Below are 15918 nucleotides of genomic sequence, written 5' to 3'. Positions count from 1 at the left end.
TTTATATATCTTTCAACATCAAAAGATAATGATTGCGCAATCCAACAGTTATAATTGGTTCATTGAAAAACAAAGAGAGACGCCTGCGGCGAGGCATTTGACATATTATTTACCTGAGATACAGGTTTAGCTGGTTTAAGAAAATGCATAATTACGCGTTTTAATTTTAACACATACGCATATTTTTCTTCTTTTTGAACATCCTGTTACTCTAAATTATAATTTGCTTTGTTTCGTTTTCTATTAAGAGGGAAATTAGAAGGTGAATTGTTCACGGAAGTTGCATTAATTTGCAATATATGTGTAGACTGTTTTGCATATACCTTTTGTAAATAGCTGGGTACGTGTTGGAAATCCCAAGAAACTGTTTGTCCAATTACATTTAAGACATAACGTGTTTCAAGCTTCCTTCTGTTTCTCTGTGATACAGAAGGAAGCTAGAAAATAAACCCCCAAATCTACAACCTATAGTTACCGCATTGCTGCTTGTCCAGTTCACATAGGTATGCGGCAAATGTTGCTAAAGGAGTCGAATTATACGGCCATCACAATAGGATTGTGATTTGAAACGAAACCCTTGCTCACCATAATGATATTGTTTTGTAGAGTATACAGTATATGTTATACACCAATATATTGGGCATGGTTCCCTGCCGCCTTTCAACTTTTGTTAGATATAAAAAATATAAGAAAGACACACAATAGTTTATGCAGTTAAGGTAGCGACATTGCAAAAAAAAATACAAAGGAGGAATTTTATTGTTTATATTTCTTTTTTTCTTAATATATTGATCTTAAAGAGTAATAAATATTATAATTAAATTATCACCAGTGTACATCAGTAAGTTAGATGACAGATCACCAATTCGTCTTATATAAAGGAACATTTCGTGCAGGCCGTGATTTTTCTTACGGTACTGAAGCTGTCGGCCGATCGATAACCTGGTCAGTTTCTACAGATCTATGAACAGCAGTCGGTTTTCTTAGGCAATAGATGAGAACTTACCCAGGAGATGTTAATATTAATTAATTAATTAATTAATTTTAGAAAATATAATGGGTTTTCGCCACCTACTCTCACGTGTAATTAATCTCGATGTCAAAACAAAAACACTTTACTTTGGTCTGTCCACAAGTTGAGTTGAACATATTTTATTGACTAATGCCAAAAGGATTGGACACAAGTTTCAAAAAACTTAGAATGTCCTCTCCTTGTACATAATATATTACAATTACAATGCCATACAATGCCAGTTAACATTTATAACAATTATAGTACATTTAATGATATACAAATAAATCATTAGTTTTAACCACAGGTGATCAGTAACTATTAAAGCGAGACAGATTTTAACATATCTCTCAATTTCTATCAGCTTAAAATTTAAAATAATGTACATATACCGACATCAGGTTTTTTTTCACATTGCATGTGATATCAAACATTTCAAACATGAAAATATATATTATCTTGGGTGTGAAAATCTTTATTTCAAAATGTCTGTCGTTTGTAAAAAATAAATATATATATGTGAATGTAACAGGCACGTAGCATCAGCCCCCCCCCCCCTATTTTGCGCAGCAAAGAATTTTCTTAAATTTACATACAAAAAATTGAATTAACATATATGGAGTTGCCCCCCCCCCCCCACTTTTATGTGACCATGTAAAAATTGAAGTGAAAATAAGGAAATAAACTGTGAAATTGAAGTGAATAACATACCTGCCTCAGCCCCCCCCCCCCCCCATTAGGATTTTCAGGATTTTGGAAAGTAACCTTTTCCCTTTTTCTTTTTTTTGCTTGTCAAGATTTTTTGGATGAGTCTGCGCCCCCCCCCCCCCCCCCCACTTTCAAAAACGATGCTACGTGCCCGTGTAAAGCTTGAGATGTGACAACAAATCCTATAAGGATAACTGAAGTCACCGAATGTAACAAGATGACTTTATTAAAGCCATTGATTTATCTTCATCTTTTAATCAAATCACTATAACAGAAATTCATTCAAGCATTGTAAAATTCCTCATGTATTTCCGTAACATATGATTGTTATAGATAAGTTTAGAAATCTTCGATTTTAAACTTTTAATGTAACATTTGTTATATAAATGACATGGACAAAGCTTTATTTTCGCAAAATGATATAATACATGCAGTTGTACATGAAAATATTCAATGCAAAATGATTGTTACAAAGAAATTATAGAAGGTGGAAACCATATCATCATTATCATTAACTTGGGGAGCAACTTTTCTAGATTTGAATAGTTTGATCAAATGCGTCTTATTTAAAAAGAAAATAAATTTTTGTACATTTTGAGTTACCGTGTAATTAAAACAGGCAATGTAGATGTAACTTCCTCGTTAGTCCTTTTAAAACCTCAGCAAACGAAGTTGGGGTGGGGGAGTCAATTGTCCTGTCCGTCTGTCTGTCTGTCCGTCTGTCTGAGTGTAGACACAAATTTGTTCACATATCACAGGCACCTGGCGTTACGCACTTTTATCATGAACGAATCCAATTTAGCTCATTTTCGTAGGTAAAAGAAATAAAATTATTAAGAATAAACTGTCGCGAATAAACGTGTAGATTGAAACTGCCCCCCCCCCCCCACATCCATAACTTGCCTTATTTCTCTGATATAAAGCCGCCAAACTAGCAGGTTTTTTTTGTGTCGCAGCGAAATCACATAATTTTGTATTTGATCTTTTAATTTTACAATGCTTTTTGATAAAACTTCTAATTCAAATTAAAATTGTAATACGGAGCTCACGAAAAAAGCGTTTTATAACGTGAATTACTTCCGGATTACCCATGTAGTTTATTATTTGTTTAAAGAATTATTGATGAGCTAGTTTCTGTATATGATTAGATCTACATATTTGTATAGACAAAGTCGCATATATCATTTTACTTCAAAGATAATTAACATTTTAAAAGAAAAATTTTAAACCACGTGAAAATAATTAAATATCATAACTGTCATTACATTGTAAATACACGGTTCTGATAATTGAACCAGCGACCGTATTTGTTTTTATCCACAGTCAATTTAAACAAAAAGTATATGATACGCCAAATTATCAAAAATGAGCTAAACATATAGTTTCACAGTCGATAAACTAGTTTCTCGGTTGTAAACTGTAGTACCTTAACTCCATCCTCGTAAAATTCTCTGATGAAAGTTGAAAAACAGAACTGATTTCAACTTAATAGACTTAAATTTCATCAATTATTAGAAAAAATATACATGTCATCGCATTTTTTGAGAAGTCAGATAAACATGAACTAGGGCATATTTTAGCATCAGAAAACCGTACTTTTTATGTTAAAAGCAAAATCTTTGTAGGCAGAAACTTGTTTATCTTTTTTAATTTTATTGTCAACTGTGTTAGAAAACTAAAACTACAAACACATTTAAAAATTGGTTGTTGGGATAAGAAAAATTATATCATTTAGACATACGACTGAGAGAAAAGTCAGAAAAAGAGTTATTTCCCCTTAGCATAGATAAAATGTATAAAAAAATTGGAAATTTAGGATAAACTTAAGCTGCAAAAATATATTGAACTTAACAGTATTTCTAATTACAGCCATGTGATTATATTCACATAAAATAAATAAAACTATTTTGCACAATTTTTAAAGAATTTACAATAAAGTATGACGTCACAGAACACTGGGTCTACTTTATTATATATTTATTTACTATATTTAATGACGCTAATCTTTAATTCCCATCTGTAAACCATAGTTAACGAGATCACCTGCTATATAGTCTGTCCCAAGTCATTGCTTCCATCAATTTTTGATGATTTAAATTTTTTTGTGAAAATACACAAACCGTTGAAAGAAATAAAGCTGAAATCGATAAAAGATAAAATATCCAAGATATCCTCATTGACAAAATAAGATTTCTTACATAGATTTATATTGGGAACTGTTTTACATCTTTCTCCATTCGGAACTACTCGGAATACCTCGCACAATATTACCCAACGTTATCATCCGGGATATATCATGACACGTACCATGGGCATCCGGAACACCTCGGGCCTTTCACGGTGAAAGGCCCGAGGTGTTCCGGATGGTACCATGGGGGGGGGGGGGGGGTGGGCGCTTAAAAATAGAGTTTTATAGAGTACTGCTGTTTTAGTTTCCTAATTTTCAGCGCAGACCAGACTTCCAGATAGTTTGTGTATTACGATATGTTCAAATTGTTCTGAAAAACATATTTGAACAATATTTTGATATTTCTCTCGAAATATTTTGGCATATTTAGCTTATATGTCATGGAAGACAAGTAAAAATCCACTCCAATATTTGCCTAAAAATAGCTCATTTTATGCAATATCTCAAACTTTTGCAAAGTGACCTCTTCTTTTTTGTTACTTTAACACTAGACATTAAATGTATTTCTTTTTGTATACAAAGTTTTGGAAAGATTGCATTACTATTCTAATAGTTTTTAATTTGCGTTATAATTTGATTGCTCCGAAATTCTGTAACAATCGTAACATCTTCTGTTGTGTTCATTATGTATACTGGTATTCGGAACCACCAGTATCAAAGCAAGTTTTTTTTAGGTCAGACGACACGTTCCTCAATTTTATATAACTTTTTCCAGGAATTTCTTATTGATTCGCTACTACTTTGACAAGCTTTCTCGCAAAAAAAGTAGCTTACCTTACCAGGCATTTCTGCATTATACTAGAGTATGCAATTTGCAATATAAAAATATTTGGCATGTATAAACATACATAGATAAATAAATATGGAACTCCACCTAGGCCGGGAATTGAACTTACGACCTATGGAACATACACTCTTAGCAGTGAGCAGCCACTGGTCCAACCACTCGGCCATCTAAGCAACCATACATTTAAAAATAAATTTTAATCAATATAAAAATGATTATTAATAATAATAATTTTATTGGAACTCTTTATTGTGAGGAGATACAAAAATATCCTGGAGGAACGTGTCGTCTGACCTTAAAACTTTGACTTAGATATTACTTTTATTGTCACTACGTGTGTTCAACTTCATACTGGATTAAAATCATAAATAATTGTTCAAACTATAAATATTTGTTTGATTTCTTCAAATAATCAATTTCCATGCCAAATTTTAGCAATAATTTCAGAAAAATTATCAATTATGTTTGGGACCCCATATTTCCCCAAAAAATGGCATGTGACAAATAGAACAATTTTAACAGGAACGTGGACTTTGGGTAGTTGTGTCAAACAGCAATGTGACGTACGCCTGTCTATTGCATTGTAGGCCACTCAGTCATGGCTCTTTGAAATCAACAAGAATATTTGTCTGGCTTTTGAGCTAATGCTACGCAATCGGTGTATATTTCGCTTGAAACCAGCGTCATTTTAACTTGTTTTGACGCAAGATTAATAGCTAGTTACATCTTACTGAAAGTCCAAGGCCTTGTTATAATAGTTCTAAAATAAATGAACATTTTAGGTCCCCATCTTTATATCCAAGTGGTTTTCGGTCAAATTTCGGATGATCGACGTTAGTATACACTATACAGTACTTCAGGTGCAAACCCCCTTAACAGTACATATATATATTAGAAACTACTTGTCATGCGAAATAACATTTCGTTGTTTTTAAAGCAATATGAGCTGTATTTTTTTTAGATTTTTTTTTTTAAAAACCTGCTAGAATGATAAGTCTGCATATAACTTTAACTTTTATGATAAATAAGATTTGAAAAATCATTAATTTTTGTCACAGGAAAGATTTCTTTTATAAGGAATACTGTATAGCAAATCAATTTTTGTACAGGATAACAATAATTCAATCTTGCAATTTTTTCAAAAATAAAGCTAACAGAAATTTAGAAGCAATATTTTTGTCACTTTAGCAGAAAATAACATTTTCGTTAAAAAAAAATTCAACATGCAAATTGCAGCTCATATTGCTTAAACGTCATTACCTTAATCAGTACTTTGATTTTGAATTTGGCTAGCTGCAGGTCTGTAGCTCCCGGTCTGAAAAATTTCGGATGGCGGATGGCGGATGGACCAGGTCCATCCGAGCGTTTTCAGACCGGGAGCTACAGACCTGCAGCTAGAATTTAGCTTGCCAAAATAAGGTATCATGCGATATTGAACTAATAATTATTGGAATGCACTTATTGTGTCCCGTATTTTGTTTTTGCAGCAAACAGAAATCTGGAAAATGCGTTGGGCTGCGCAGCTGAGGTTGCCTTACCGTGGTTTGCGAGAATGATATTGCCCTAAATAATCAAAATCCTCGCTCCATCAAACATGTAAAAGGACTATATATATGGTTTGATCCTAAAATGGCCCCCTAAAATGAACATCGTCATTTTACTCTAATTCTTTGTTTCATTTGTACAGATATACATTTGTAGTTTTTTCATAACTTTGATTTTGAGATTTTAATGCCCATAATTTAAAAATATGAAATCATAAAGTTTACCTTTTCCCGCCATTTTCGCATTTTTAGCATAAAACCGCTTGTTTTGAAGCAGTTTTTCTTAGAGGAAACATTGAGCGACTGCTTGAACAAACAAAATATTTTCACCAAAGATGTATCTCCCTAGTACTTTTAAGTGACAAAAAGTTAGTTCTTGTTCAAAGAGTCGCTCTATATTTCCAATTCGAAAAAAAGATGGAAAAATTGTAAATTTTTTACTGAATTTGATTGAATTATAAAAATAGTGTCACTTCTGACGTCATATAGTGCCAGTAAGTGCATATAAATCAGATAAATAGGTGAAAAATATATTTTATTTCAACTATTTTATAAAATAACACAACAAATTAATGTATCTAAATCACTTTAAAAACAGCGAATTATGGGGGCCAAATTTGACTATAGTCTGTCCCAAGATATTTATGCAGCACATTTGTAAAAATACACATACCTGTGAAAGAAGTGCAATTGAACTAGTTGAAAGGGATATTTTCCTAGATAATTTTACATCTTTTCTCTATTCGGAATACACTCGGCATGCATCGCGCAATTTTTCAACGTTATCATCCGGGCTGCTGCAATACAAAATCTCCGTAGACATATCACATTTTTAAAGCGCTAAGCATAGCTCAGCGCTTTATTGTCGTTAGACTTCTATTTCCGGTGCAAGGAATAACTGCCCTCTATGAGCAGAAATATACATCATTTAAACTGGTAAGAGGTATAGGGAACCAGTTATCTGGGTGACGGAAATGGCCGAGTAGATACGATTGGTTTGCGGGGCTTACGTACATCAGCACGGGATGCTACGCAGTGATGAAAAAATATAGTGCGTATTCAGAAGCTAAAATATAGAAAAATAAAATCGATTCTTTGCAAGAAAATGTCAAAAACTGTGATAAATTACTGTTCAAAAGGTATAATTTGTGATTTTAACATATCTTTTTTCAGGCAAGTATCCATATACAAGTCGTGTTCAGCTTTAATTCACATAATCTTCAGAAAGTAACATACATTTAAAGAAATCTTGCCTTAGATACTTTAAATTGATATTCATTAAACATAAACCAAAATTTCAATAAGGCTCATTTCCGCCTACACTTGCACACAGTAAATTTTCTTAGAACCAAGCTAGGTTAGCGCTTTTCAGTACTTTCAGTACTTTGATTTAGCATTGTATTGAAACCTGATAAGCTAACAGGGGCGGTTCGACTAAGAAATCTTGGAAATTGTTCATACTTTTGAATGAACATCGTTTGAACCCTGAGGTATTTATGAATATCAAGCAATTAAGCCAAATGTAAATCCAAAATATCTTGGGACAGAGTATAATATCATATATAGTTCTTTGTTTTCTCCAATAATGCGTACTGGATCCATTTTAAGATTACAGATAAAGCTAATCTTTAAAAAAGAACAGAGCAATAAATCAAAAATTGTATTTGAGATACAAATATATTGAAAGCCTTAAGGAAAAGGATAGCCGCCAAGATTTCCACTTTTTTCTTTTTTAGAGTTTCCCGCCTTTTTTTCCTACAACACGTGGTCAAAAATTTGTTTACGCATTGCTAAGAAGAAAGGGACAGGCATGCGCATTGAATTGTTTACTTCCGGGATTATCGCGCGAGATTAAACAAGCACCTTGTTTTGTAGAACGAAAGAGGGGAGAAGCTATATTATTACTTTCGGAAATTGTTGTGTCCCCAAGTGATCATTATGTGATATTGATTTAAGGATACCACCCTCTCTTGCATGAGAGTTGTTTCGCTATAGATATACATTCTTCAGTGTTGTTTCGTCGTCTTTTTTTGTGAATATTGAAGATAATTTTGCTACCCCGGGTGCAAGCCGGTCTTGCAAAATCTGCCCGGAATGAAATATACGTTTCGATTTGTTTTGGTTGTGGTATGCTGGTCATATTCACAATATGTTGCTGATGGTGAGTGTTCAAAAAATAATAGTCATATAAACTGATAAACTGATAAATTAAAATAGAACGTATAAATGATTGAATTTAAGGTAATTGATACCTGTCTTATTTGTCTCTGGTTTTATATAATCATCAGTATTCTACAATGTAAAATTTTCATGAAGTTTGAAACAAGAATTTGTTAATTTAATTTTAATCCCAATTCATTTCCCCACCCCAAATAACTTTTATCTTGAAGTTGACGAATTTAGGCACAGAACACTGCAGAATAGAAGAGAATGATCTTATGTAATATATCAGGCCGAATATACCCATAGCTTAAATTAAAGCTAGCTCAGTCGGAACTAACTTATCTCTGGTGCAACTTTAAGTGTGTGATTGATAGGGTATTTGATAAGAGTTAAGTTGATCTAGGTTCTGGGCTTGATATCAATGTAGTCCTTTTGAAGTTTTTCCCTTCCTGTTACAGTAGAATGAAATGGATTTAGCATTACATGTTTATATAAACTGCTACAATGTCCAACCAATGAATGCAGAGATCAATACTTTAAAATCAAGTTGAAAATGCATATTATGAAATAAAAAAAAATTGGTGTAATACAGATAGTAATAATAGATATTTTAATATTTCTATGAAATCAATATTTCTGGTTCTTTGCATTTAATATGCATGATTAGGAAATGCTGTGATCAGTTTCAGAGGCATTGAAGAACAAACAATTACCCCTGTTTAAGTAATTCTATACAACAATGGTACTGCATAGGGCAAAAATAAAATTATTGTTTGTTTGGAATTGCCTCGTGCATCATTGAAATACCCCCCCCCCCCCCTCGGGTATAAAATTTTATTAGCAAAAAATAAAGAACTTTTTTTTCTTGGATTGAGATATTTATTTTTACCAATTTTTAATTAGTAAAACTTCAAGTTTGGTTAATAGAAATTCCCTCCCTCCCTCCTCAGTCTAGAAACCTCCAGGAGGCAATTCCAAACAAAAGAATTTACAACAAAGTCATAAATATTTTCAATCTTATGAAATGATTACCTCAGCATAAAATACATTAGATATTTATATAAACAAACCTCTTCCATCTTATTTATCATAATTTTATTCTATTTGGTTTATCAAAGATTAGAAACTGTCATGGTCATATGTTATAAATTATTGCCGGGGGTGGGGTGGGAGGTCCGAGGCATATTTGGGATAATTTTACTATGTAAATTTAAATTGTCATTTCCACCCCCTAGATCCATGTAATTGTATAATGATATATATTTCCAACAATATTAAGGAATTTTTAAAGCAGCTAATTTTGTAGTGGCATCATTAATTGTTGATGATATTATACAAGTATTCTGTAAATGTTGGGGCGATGTCAGAAAGGATGATTTTATTTTTTAATATTGGGGGGGGGGGGGGTGGGGTGGGGGTGGGGGGGTGGACCCCTGACCCCAAACCCTACCCCACCCCCAAATCCACACATATAAATTATTTTAATTAATAAGCAATTAAATTCATTCTTTATATCTTTATATGTATACTTGTATGTCATTCCTTTATTGAAATAGCTGCTGATATTCTTTGTATATGAAATCAAAATTAGTATACTGTTTAAAAATAAGTAAAAAAAAAAAAAAAAAAAAAGAACAGATCCATCCAATGCCTTAGTTGTGTTATGATGATATTTACGTTGTTTTTCTGTTACAGCCCAGTGTAACTGTGCAACCGACTGCAATACCAACTGTCCTGTTGGAACACATTATGAAAGCGGCTCCTGTGTAACCTGTCCCCAGGGACACTAGTAAGTATCCCCCTCAAAGATGTATAGCTTCCAAGTCAATATCCCCCCCCCCCCCCCCCCAAATCTCATTTTTGCCTAATACTTTTATAGTTTGAGTTTTTCTTTGGCTTATAAAAAATTAAGAAGATTATATCTGTTTTATGTGTTGTATACAGGGTTATTTTTGCCCCATGTTGTTTTCGACCGTCTACACTTGTAAATGGTTTTGACTTGTCTATGATACGCCCATACACAGGCTTCATTTGTGTTACCTCTTGTTTCGCCCAGTCTTAATTTGGCCATGCACTGACATCATGGGCAAAAGAGGCAAAAATAAAACGACAAATATTTTCTTGTACACAGTATACTGAGTAACACCGAATGGTTTAACTCAATGAACAAAATGACAGGCAATCATTTACAAGACACAGGAAGTATGTTGCGTAAGACAAAGACTTCTAAATTCTGTAACCCTTCCATGTGACCATGCCAAAAACAAAAACTTCAAGGAATAATAATTTAGCAAATTTTCTCACAATTTCTCTAGAAGCTATGATTTTCCAAGCCAGGAGATATTTCATCATAAAGGTAAATCGTTAGATTTTACATTTTTGGACTAATGCCAGCTGAGAACCATAAAAGTTTCGCAAATCCAATTTACTGGTCCATTTTGTGTCTGATTTTAAATTCATGTTTTAAGGAATGTTGTCTGAGAAAATTACTTCATTTGTGTATTCAATGTACACAGCGGAGAAAGCAGGCCATTTAAATGTCCCCTAGCTAGTCGTATTATAAATTAACAGTAATCGATGAATTATATATATTGACAACTGTCATCCTATTGTGCATTGCTTAAGTTTAACTTGATGGCAAAATGAAAAGAGAAGTGATCTATTACCAGTATAATATAATGAAAGATTTATATCAGTTGGTGTCTTCAAAAAATATGAAGTATGGTACAAAAGAGATGTGGTCAACTGGTTAGTTATTCGATATCATATATGACATTAGTTTATTGAAAAAGAAGGTAGAAATTAAAAATGTAGATGAATTCTTTGTGTAGCAAGGCCCTGCAAGGCTTTCCCTAGCTAATTAAGCATTACAGATGATCTGTCTTCATACTTTTAGTTAGTCTCATGTAGATCCCAATGTCTACATTGTACGCTTCCTATCAACTGTCAAATTTAAATTTTAAAAAAGTGGCAATAATTGAGGAACGCTGATATATTTATATAGTTACATTAATTTGTTACTAGATCAAATTACCAGGTGACCTTCGAAACTTTTGATAGTTTTTGGCAGTACATGAACATGTCTTCGGGAATTGATCTTGAGTGAAGAAATCTCTATAATTACTTCAAAGTGCACTTGTACTGTCCAAATATTGTAAATCTTCTGTGTACACAGATCTGTGACTTTTATGGAGACAACTTATGTTTGGAAAACAAGTGACGTCAGGACATAAGAAACCTTTATATAAGACGTTGTATAAAGTTAAACACCCAGGGCTGTGTTCTATACATTATAAAAATGTACTGCTAGAAAATTCTAATAGCTTAATTATACAAAACAAAATTTTCAATAAATCAGCTAACAGAGGGGTCTGATTTCAGCATTTAAAAAACCTGGGGACTTAAATCCCTCAAAATAGAGACCATAAATAATTGGGATCGGTAAAGTATCCCATGGCATGTGTGATAATTGTGTAATACATGTACTGAAAATCCTGACTGTACATTATTGATTAGCAGAGATGTATAGAAATTCTAGGTCTGCCAGGATGATTCATTCATTTTAACACTGAATATTTCAAGTCCAGATTTTATTCTTGAACAAAGGAGAGAAACAACATGCAAATAAAATAGGAAATTAAGAAACCAAAAAACTTATAATATTGGAATATAATGAGAATTCCTTAAGGATCTATATTCTTATATAGTCCTACTCCTAGCTCTTAAAATAAAATCTGTAACAGAAAGTAATAACTCAAAAGAGTTTGATTTGTCATGCAATAAACATGTCGAATATTTCTGCGTATTGATTGTTACGCAAATCCATGCTGAAACCAATACAACAAGAGGGTATATTTTAATGATATTGAATTAAACTAATGGTTTGCATGTTAAATACTGCTTTAGAAAGATTTTCTGTGGGTGCAAATATTTTTCACTTCCACTCCAAAGTTTGTAGCATTTGTATAATTTCAGTCAGTCAGATGTCAGATGATTAATAGAAAAATAGCACCCTACAATTAAAAATGTTCAATGTTTTTACAGTTATGTACTGTATTTTATTTTTGCCTATTTGATGAATTACACCCCCCCCCCCATGTGGAAATCTATAAATTAAAGTGGATGAATCTGCTCTAAACCTTGACTGTGGCTAGATATATTCACTTTTGAATGGTTGTTTTATTTACATTAAATTCCAGAGGTACATTTTCCATTGTAAAGGGAAAAGTGTGTATTCAACATATAATCAATTAATTGACACTGTTTTTTAAAATCAATGTAGTAAAAATTCACTCTCGGAATCCTAAAATATGACTATGATTTCACATACTAGCATAACAGTAAAGATTATTTTCAGGTTTCTTCACTGAATATAAAGTAATAGTTATATTATACTGGGTAATATATATTGTTGTCTTTTGATAAGGCCTAAAAAAAAAAATTTGTTTGTATAAGGTAACACTGATGAAAAAATTAGGTTAGGTAGGTAGGGATTTTTTTTTATTTAATCATATTTTTTTCTGCATGAATCCTAAGAATGTTTGTTTGTGTCATATTTAAAAACGGATATTTAAATAGAAATAATATAAAATTCACAATCGGATAAAAACAGACATCTAAAACTGGTAGGATCGGGGCATTTTTGTAGATTAGGTCGGGTTACCCTAAACACACAACTTTTTTTTTTTAGGCCTAATGCTTGAAAGTTTTTAAACAGATCTCTGAAAAAGTTGGTCTTTATGTTATTGAGTTTTGAGTTACATTAACATAGGCCTTACAAATATCATCCAAGTAACCAGCTGTTGATTTGTGAGTAAGTTACTACCTAGCTGTTGTGGCTTCCAATATATAGTCATTCAGCCAACAAGTGGCTTACAATGAATAGGTGGGACCTAATGCAGGCATGACCACCGAAAGTCAAAGCTGTTGAGATTAAAACGTTTCTGATCAAAGGTTGCAGGTTTAATTCCCACCGTGGAAGCATTTGTTATATGCAAAGTCAGTAAGAACAAGACAATCTACACAAATCTACCATGTATCATTCTCCATTACAAAAAATAATGCCATTGTAGTGTTATAATCGTGGAAATTTATTTTTGACCATGCCTAACAGAATATGGTCTATAATTCCAAGTACCAAATGTTAGCAAATGGCAGCACACATTTATTGTCTTACATGAATGAAAACCCATACAATATATATTGTTATATTGTGAGCACAACTGAAAATTAAATCTTTATAACCAATAGTTTGCACCATGAAATGAAACCACAGCTGATAATTCTGATTATTTTGACAGTTGCCCAGGAGGGAGCAGCCCCAAAACAGCATGCCCGGGCGGGAAGTATGTGGGCACAACAGGAAGTGGCCAGCTCTCGGACTGTGATGTAAGTGTACCCCCCCCCCCCCCCCCCCCCAAAAAAAAAAAAAATACCACTTTACACACACATCCACACAATAATGGCAATTTAAGCTCCATACTCCTTGCTGAAGCATTGACGAGTTTTGATTGGTTCACCTTTCATAGGACATACATGTACATGTAGAACTGGTATTTAAAATTTTATAGCATATAGGTAAAATCAGTGATGTTACAGATAGAACTGTAGAGTTGACCTTTCGAGATATATCCAAAGGTTTGATTGGCTGGCTGATGCTTGTCGTCATTCTTTGTTGCTGCAATTTTATTACATGTTCTGAAATCAACTGCCTCTGGTTTATGTTAAAACCGATAAAACATTTGTTATATAGTAAAAGAGAAAAAAAGCATTAGTTTCTGTTTTATCTATAAAGTCTAATAATTTAGGTCAATACATAGACAACTGTGAGAGGATGAAACAGATTCTGTCTCATATCAGACCAGTTATCTAGCAAAAGCAAATGTAAGCATTTCACAAATCAGGTTAACTTTTCATCCCATGGGACTTGCTTTAGTGACAATCAAATTGATGCATGGCCAGTTTATTGCAATGACATTCAAAGATTGCTGGCTAAAGCTGTGGATTTCAGCTACCACTCAATAAGCCATACATTAGCTTCTCTGCAGTTTTTATTGATTTTAGTTCATTTTATTCACAAGATAGAATCTTTTCATCTACTGTTGCATATCTCCATAGGATGTCAATGTGTTACATCTGAATATACACTAAATGCTCATGTGGCAAACAACATACTGAGGAACACAGATAAGTAAATTGTCCCTTTTTTGGACCCCTGTCCCCTCTGTGGGCCCTTTTGCCCTTTGTGGGACCCCTGGAACAAAATGCAATATCTTGTTTTGCTTGTCTGATAGGAGACTCAATAAAGGAGACCTAATTAGCTGGTATTAGACTTTTATCACATTCTGCAGTCTCTGCAGTGTGTATTGATGCTGTATTAGAGGAATTCCCCCGAGAGGGTCAGTAGCACAAAGGTCAGACGGATGTCTCCCGGATCACTCGCACATCTGGACAGTCTGCACAGCATTGATGGATCTGATGCTGTTATACATTATGTACTAATATAAATCATGTTAATCATAGAAAAATCTTAATGATTTACTTAACATGCATGAATTCTGTATTGAAACTTACAGGATGAATAGTTATAAGGATTAAAGGGTTAATGATAACTTAACAGGAACTAATTAAAGACTAATAGTATTGTCACAGTAAGGAAAATAATATATGTGGCATATTGATGTCTTCAGCATACATAGTATATATATTTTAGGTGTTCCAAACACATAGAAAGCATTAGTGTACATGTATAAAAAATTCCTTATTTTGCACAACATACAATGGGCATCTTTAGAGTACCGGTACTCAGCAGAGATATATCCCACAAATGTACACAATATATGATTATACCTTAGTGTACACACGAGTGGATATTAATAGTGTATAAAATATGTAGGTATCCTTAGTGTTCACAGCAGAGAGATATTCTAAGTGTACACAAAATATACTCATTCTTACCATGTATATACACAACATGGGCATATTCTTTTTGTACACAACATGTGGATATCCTAAGTGTACACAAATTGTAACCAAATGAATTACACTAATTAGAATTGTGTTTTGTGTTGAATAGACATGTGTGGCAGGAAAATACAGCAGTGCTGGATCAACGACATGCTTGGACTGTCCCGCGGGGAAATCTTGTGGAGCAGGAACAGAGACGCCCACGGACTGTAATGCTGGCCATTACTCCCTGGGTGGGGCCTCTACCTGCACCCCTTGTCCCATCGGCTCAATGTGTACCGCCAAAGACCAGGGTCCAACTCTATGTCAAGAGGGATATTACACGTCATCCACAGGTAATCCGCAATCCTTGTCATGCAATGTAGAGATTATTACAAGTCATCCACAGATAATCCGTAATCTCTGTCATGTAGTAATAATTAGACTGTAATGTAGAGGCTTATCTTGGTGCGATCTGTTATCTGTGATTTCCTATGATTAGTTAAAAATTGTTTTTCTGAATAAATCAAAAATCTTTTGATAATGAAGATAGACTTGGAAGTTGATGTGA

At 33.3% G+C, this 15918-nt stretch overlaps 1 protein-coding gene across 1 annotated transcript in view; it reads left to right on the top strand.

The window, feature by feature from the left end:
* The first annotated feature begins 8077 nt into the window (after positions 1-8077).
* LOC128156075 (uncharacterized) overlaps positions 8078-15918 on the top strand; it is an 85635-nt gene continuing 77794 nt past the window's right edge. Inside the window, exons 1-4 of the mRNA XM_052818065.1 lie at positions 8078-8400; positions 10098-10191; positions 13703-13790; positions 15478-15703. Of these exons, the coding sequence (XP_052674025.1) occupies positions 8334-8400; positions 10098-10191; positions 13703-13790; positions 15478-15703 (475 nt within the window). The 5' untranslated portion in view covers positions 8078-8333. The remainder of the gene's footprint in view (positions 8401-10097; positions 10192-13702; positions 13791-15477; positions 15704-15918) is intronic.

Source organism: Crassostrea angulata, chromosome 7 (assembly GCF_025612915.1).
Source record: "Crassostrea angulata isolate pt1a10 chromosome 7, ASM2561291v2, whole genome shotgun sequence".
Taxonomy (NCBI): Eukaryota; Metazoa; Mollusca; class Bivalvia; order Ostreida; family Ostreidae; genus Magallana; species Magallana angulata.
Note: the sequence above shows the minus strand (reverse complement) of the source record. Positions and strands in the feature narration are given on the sequence as shown.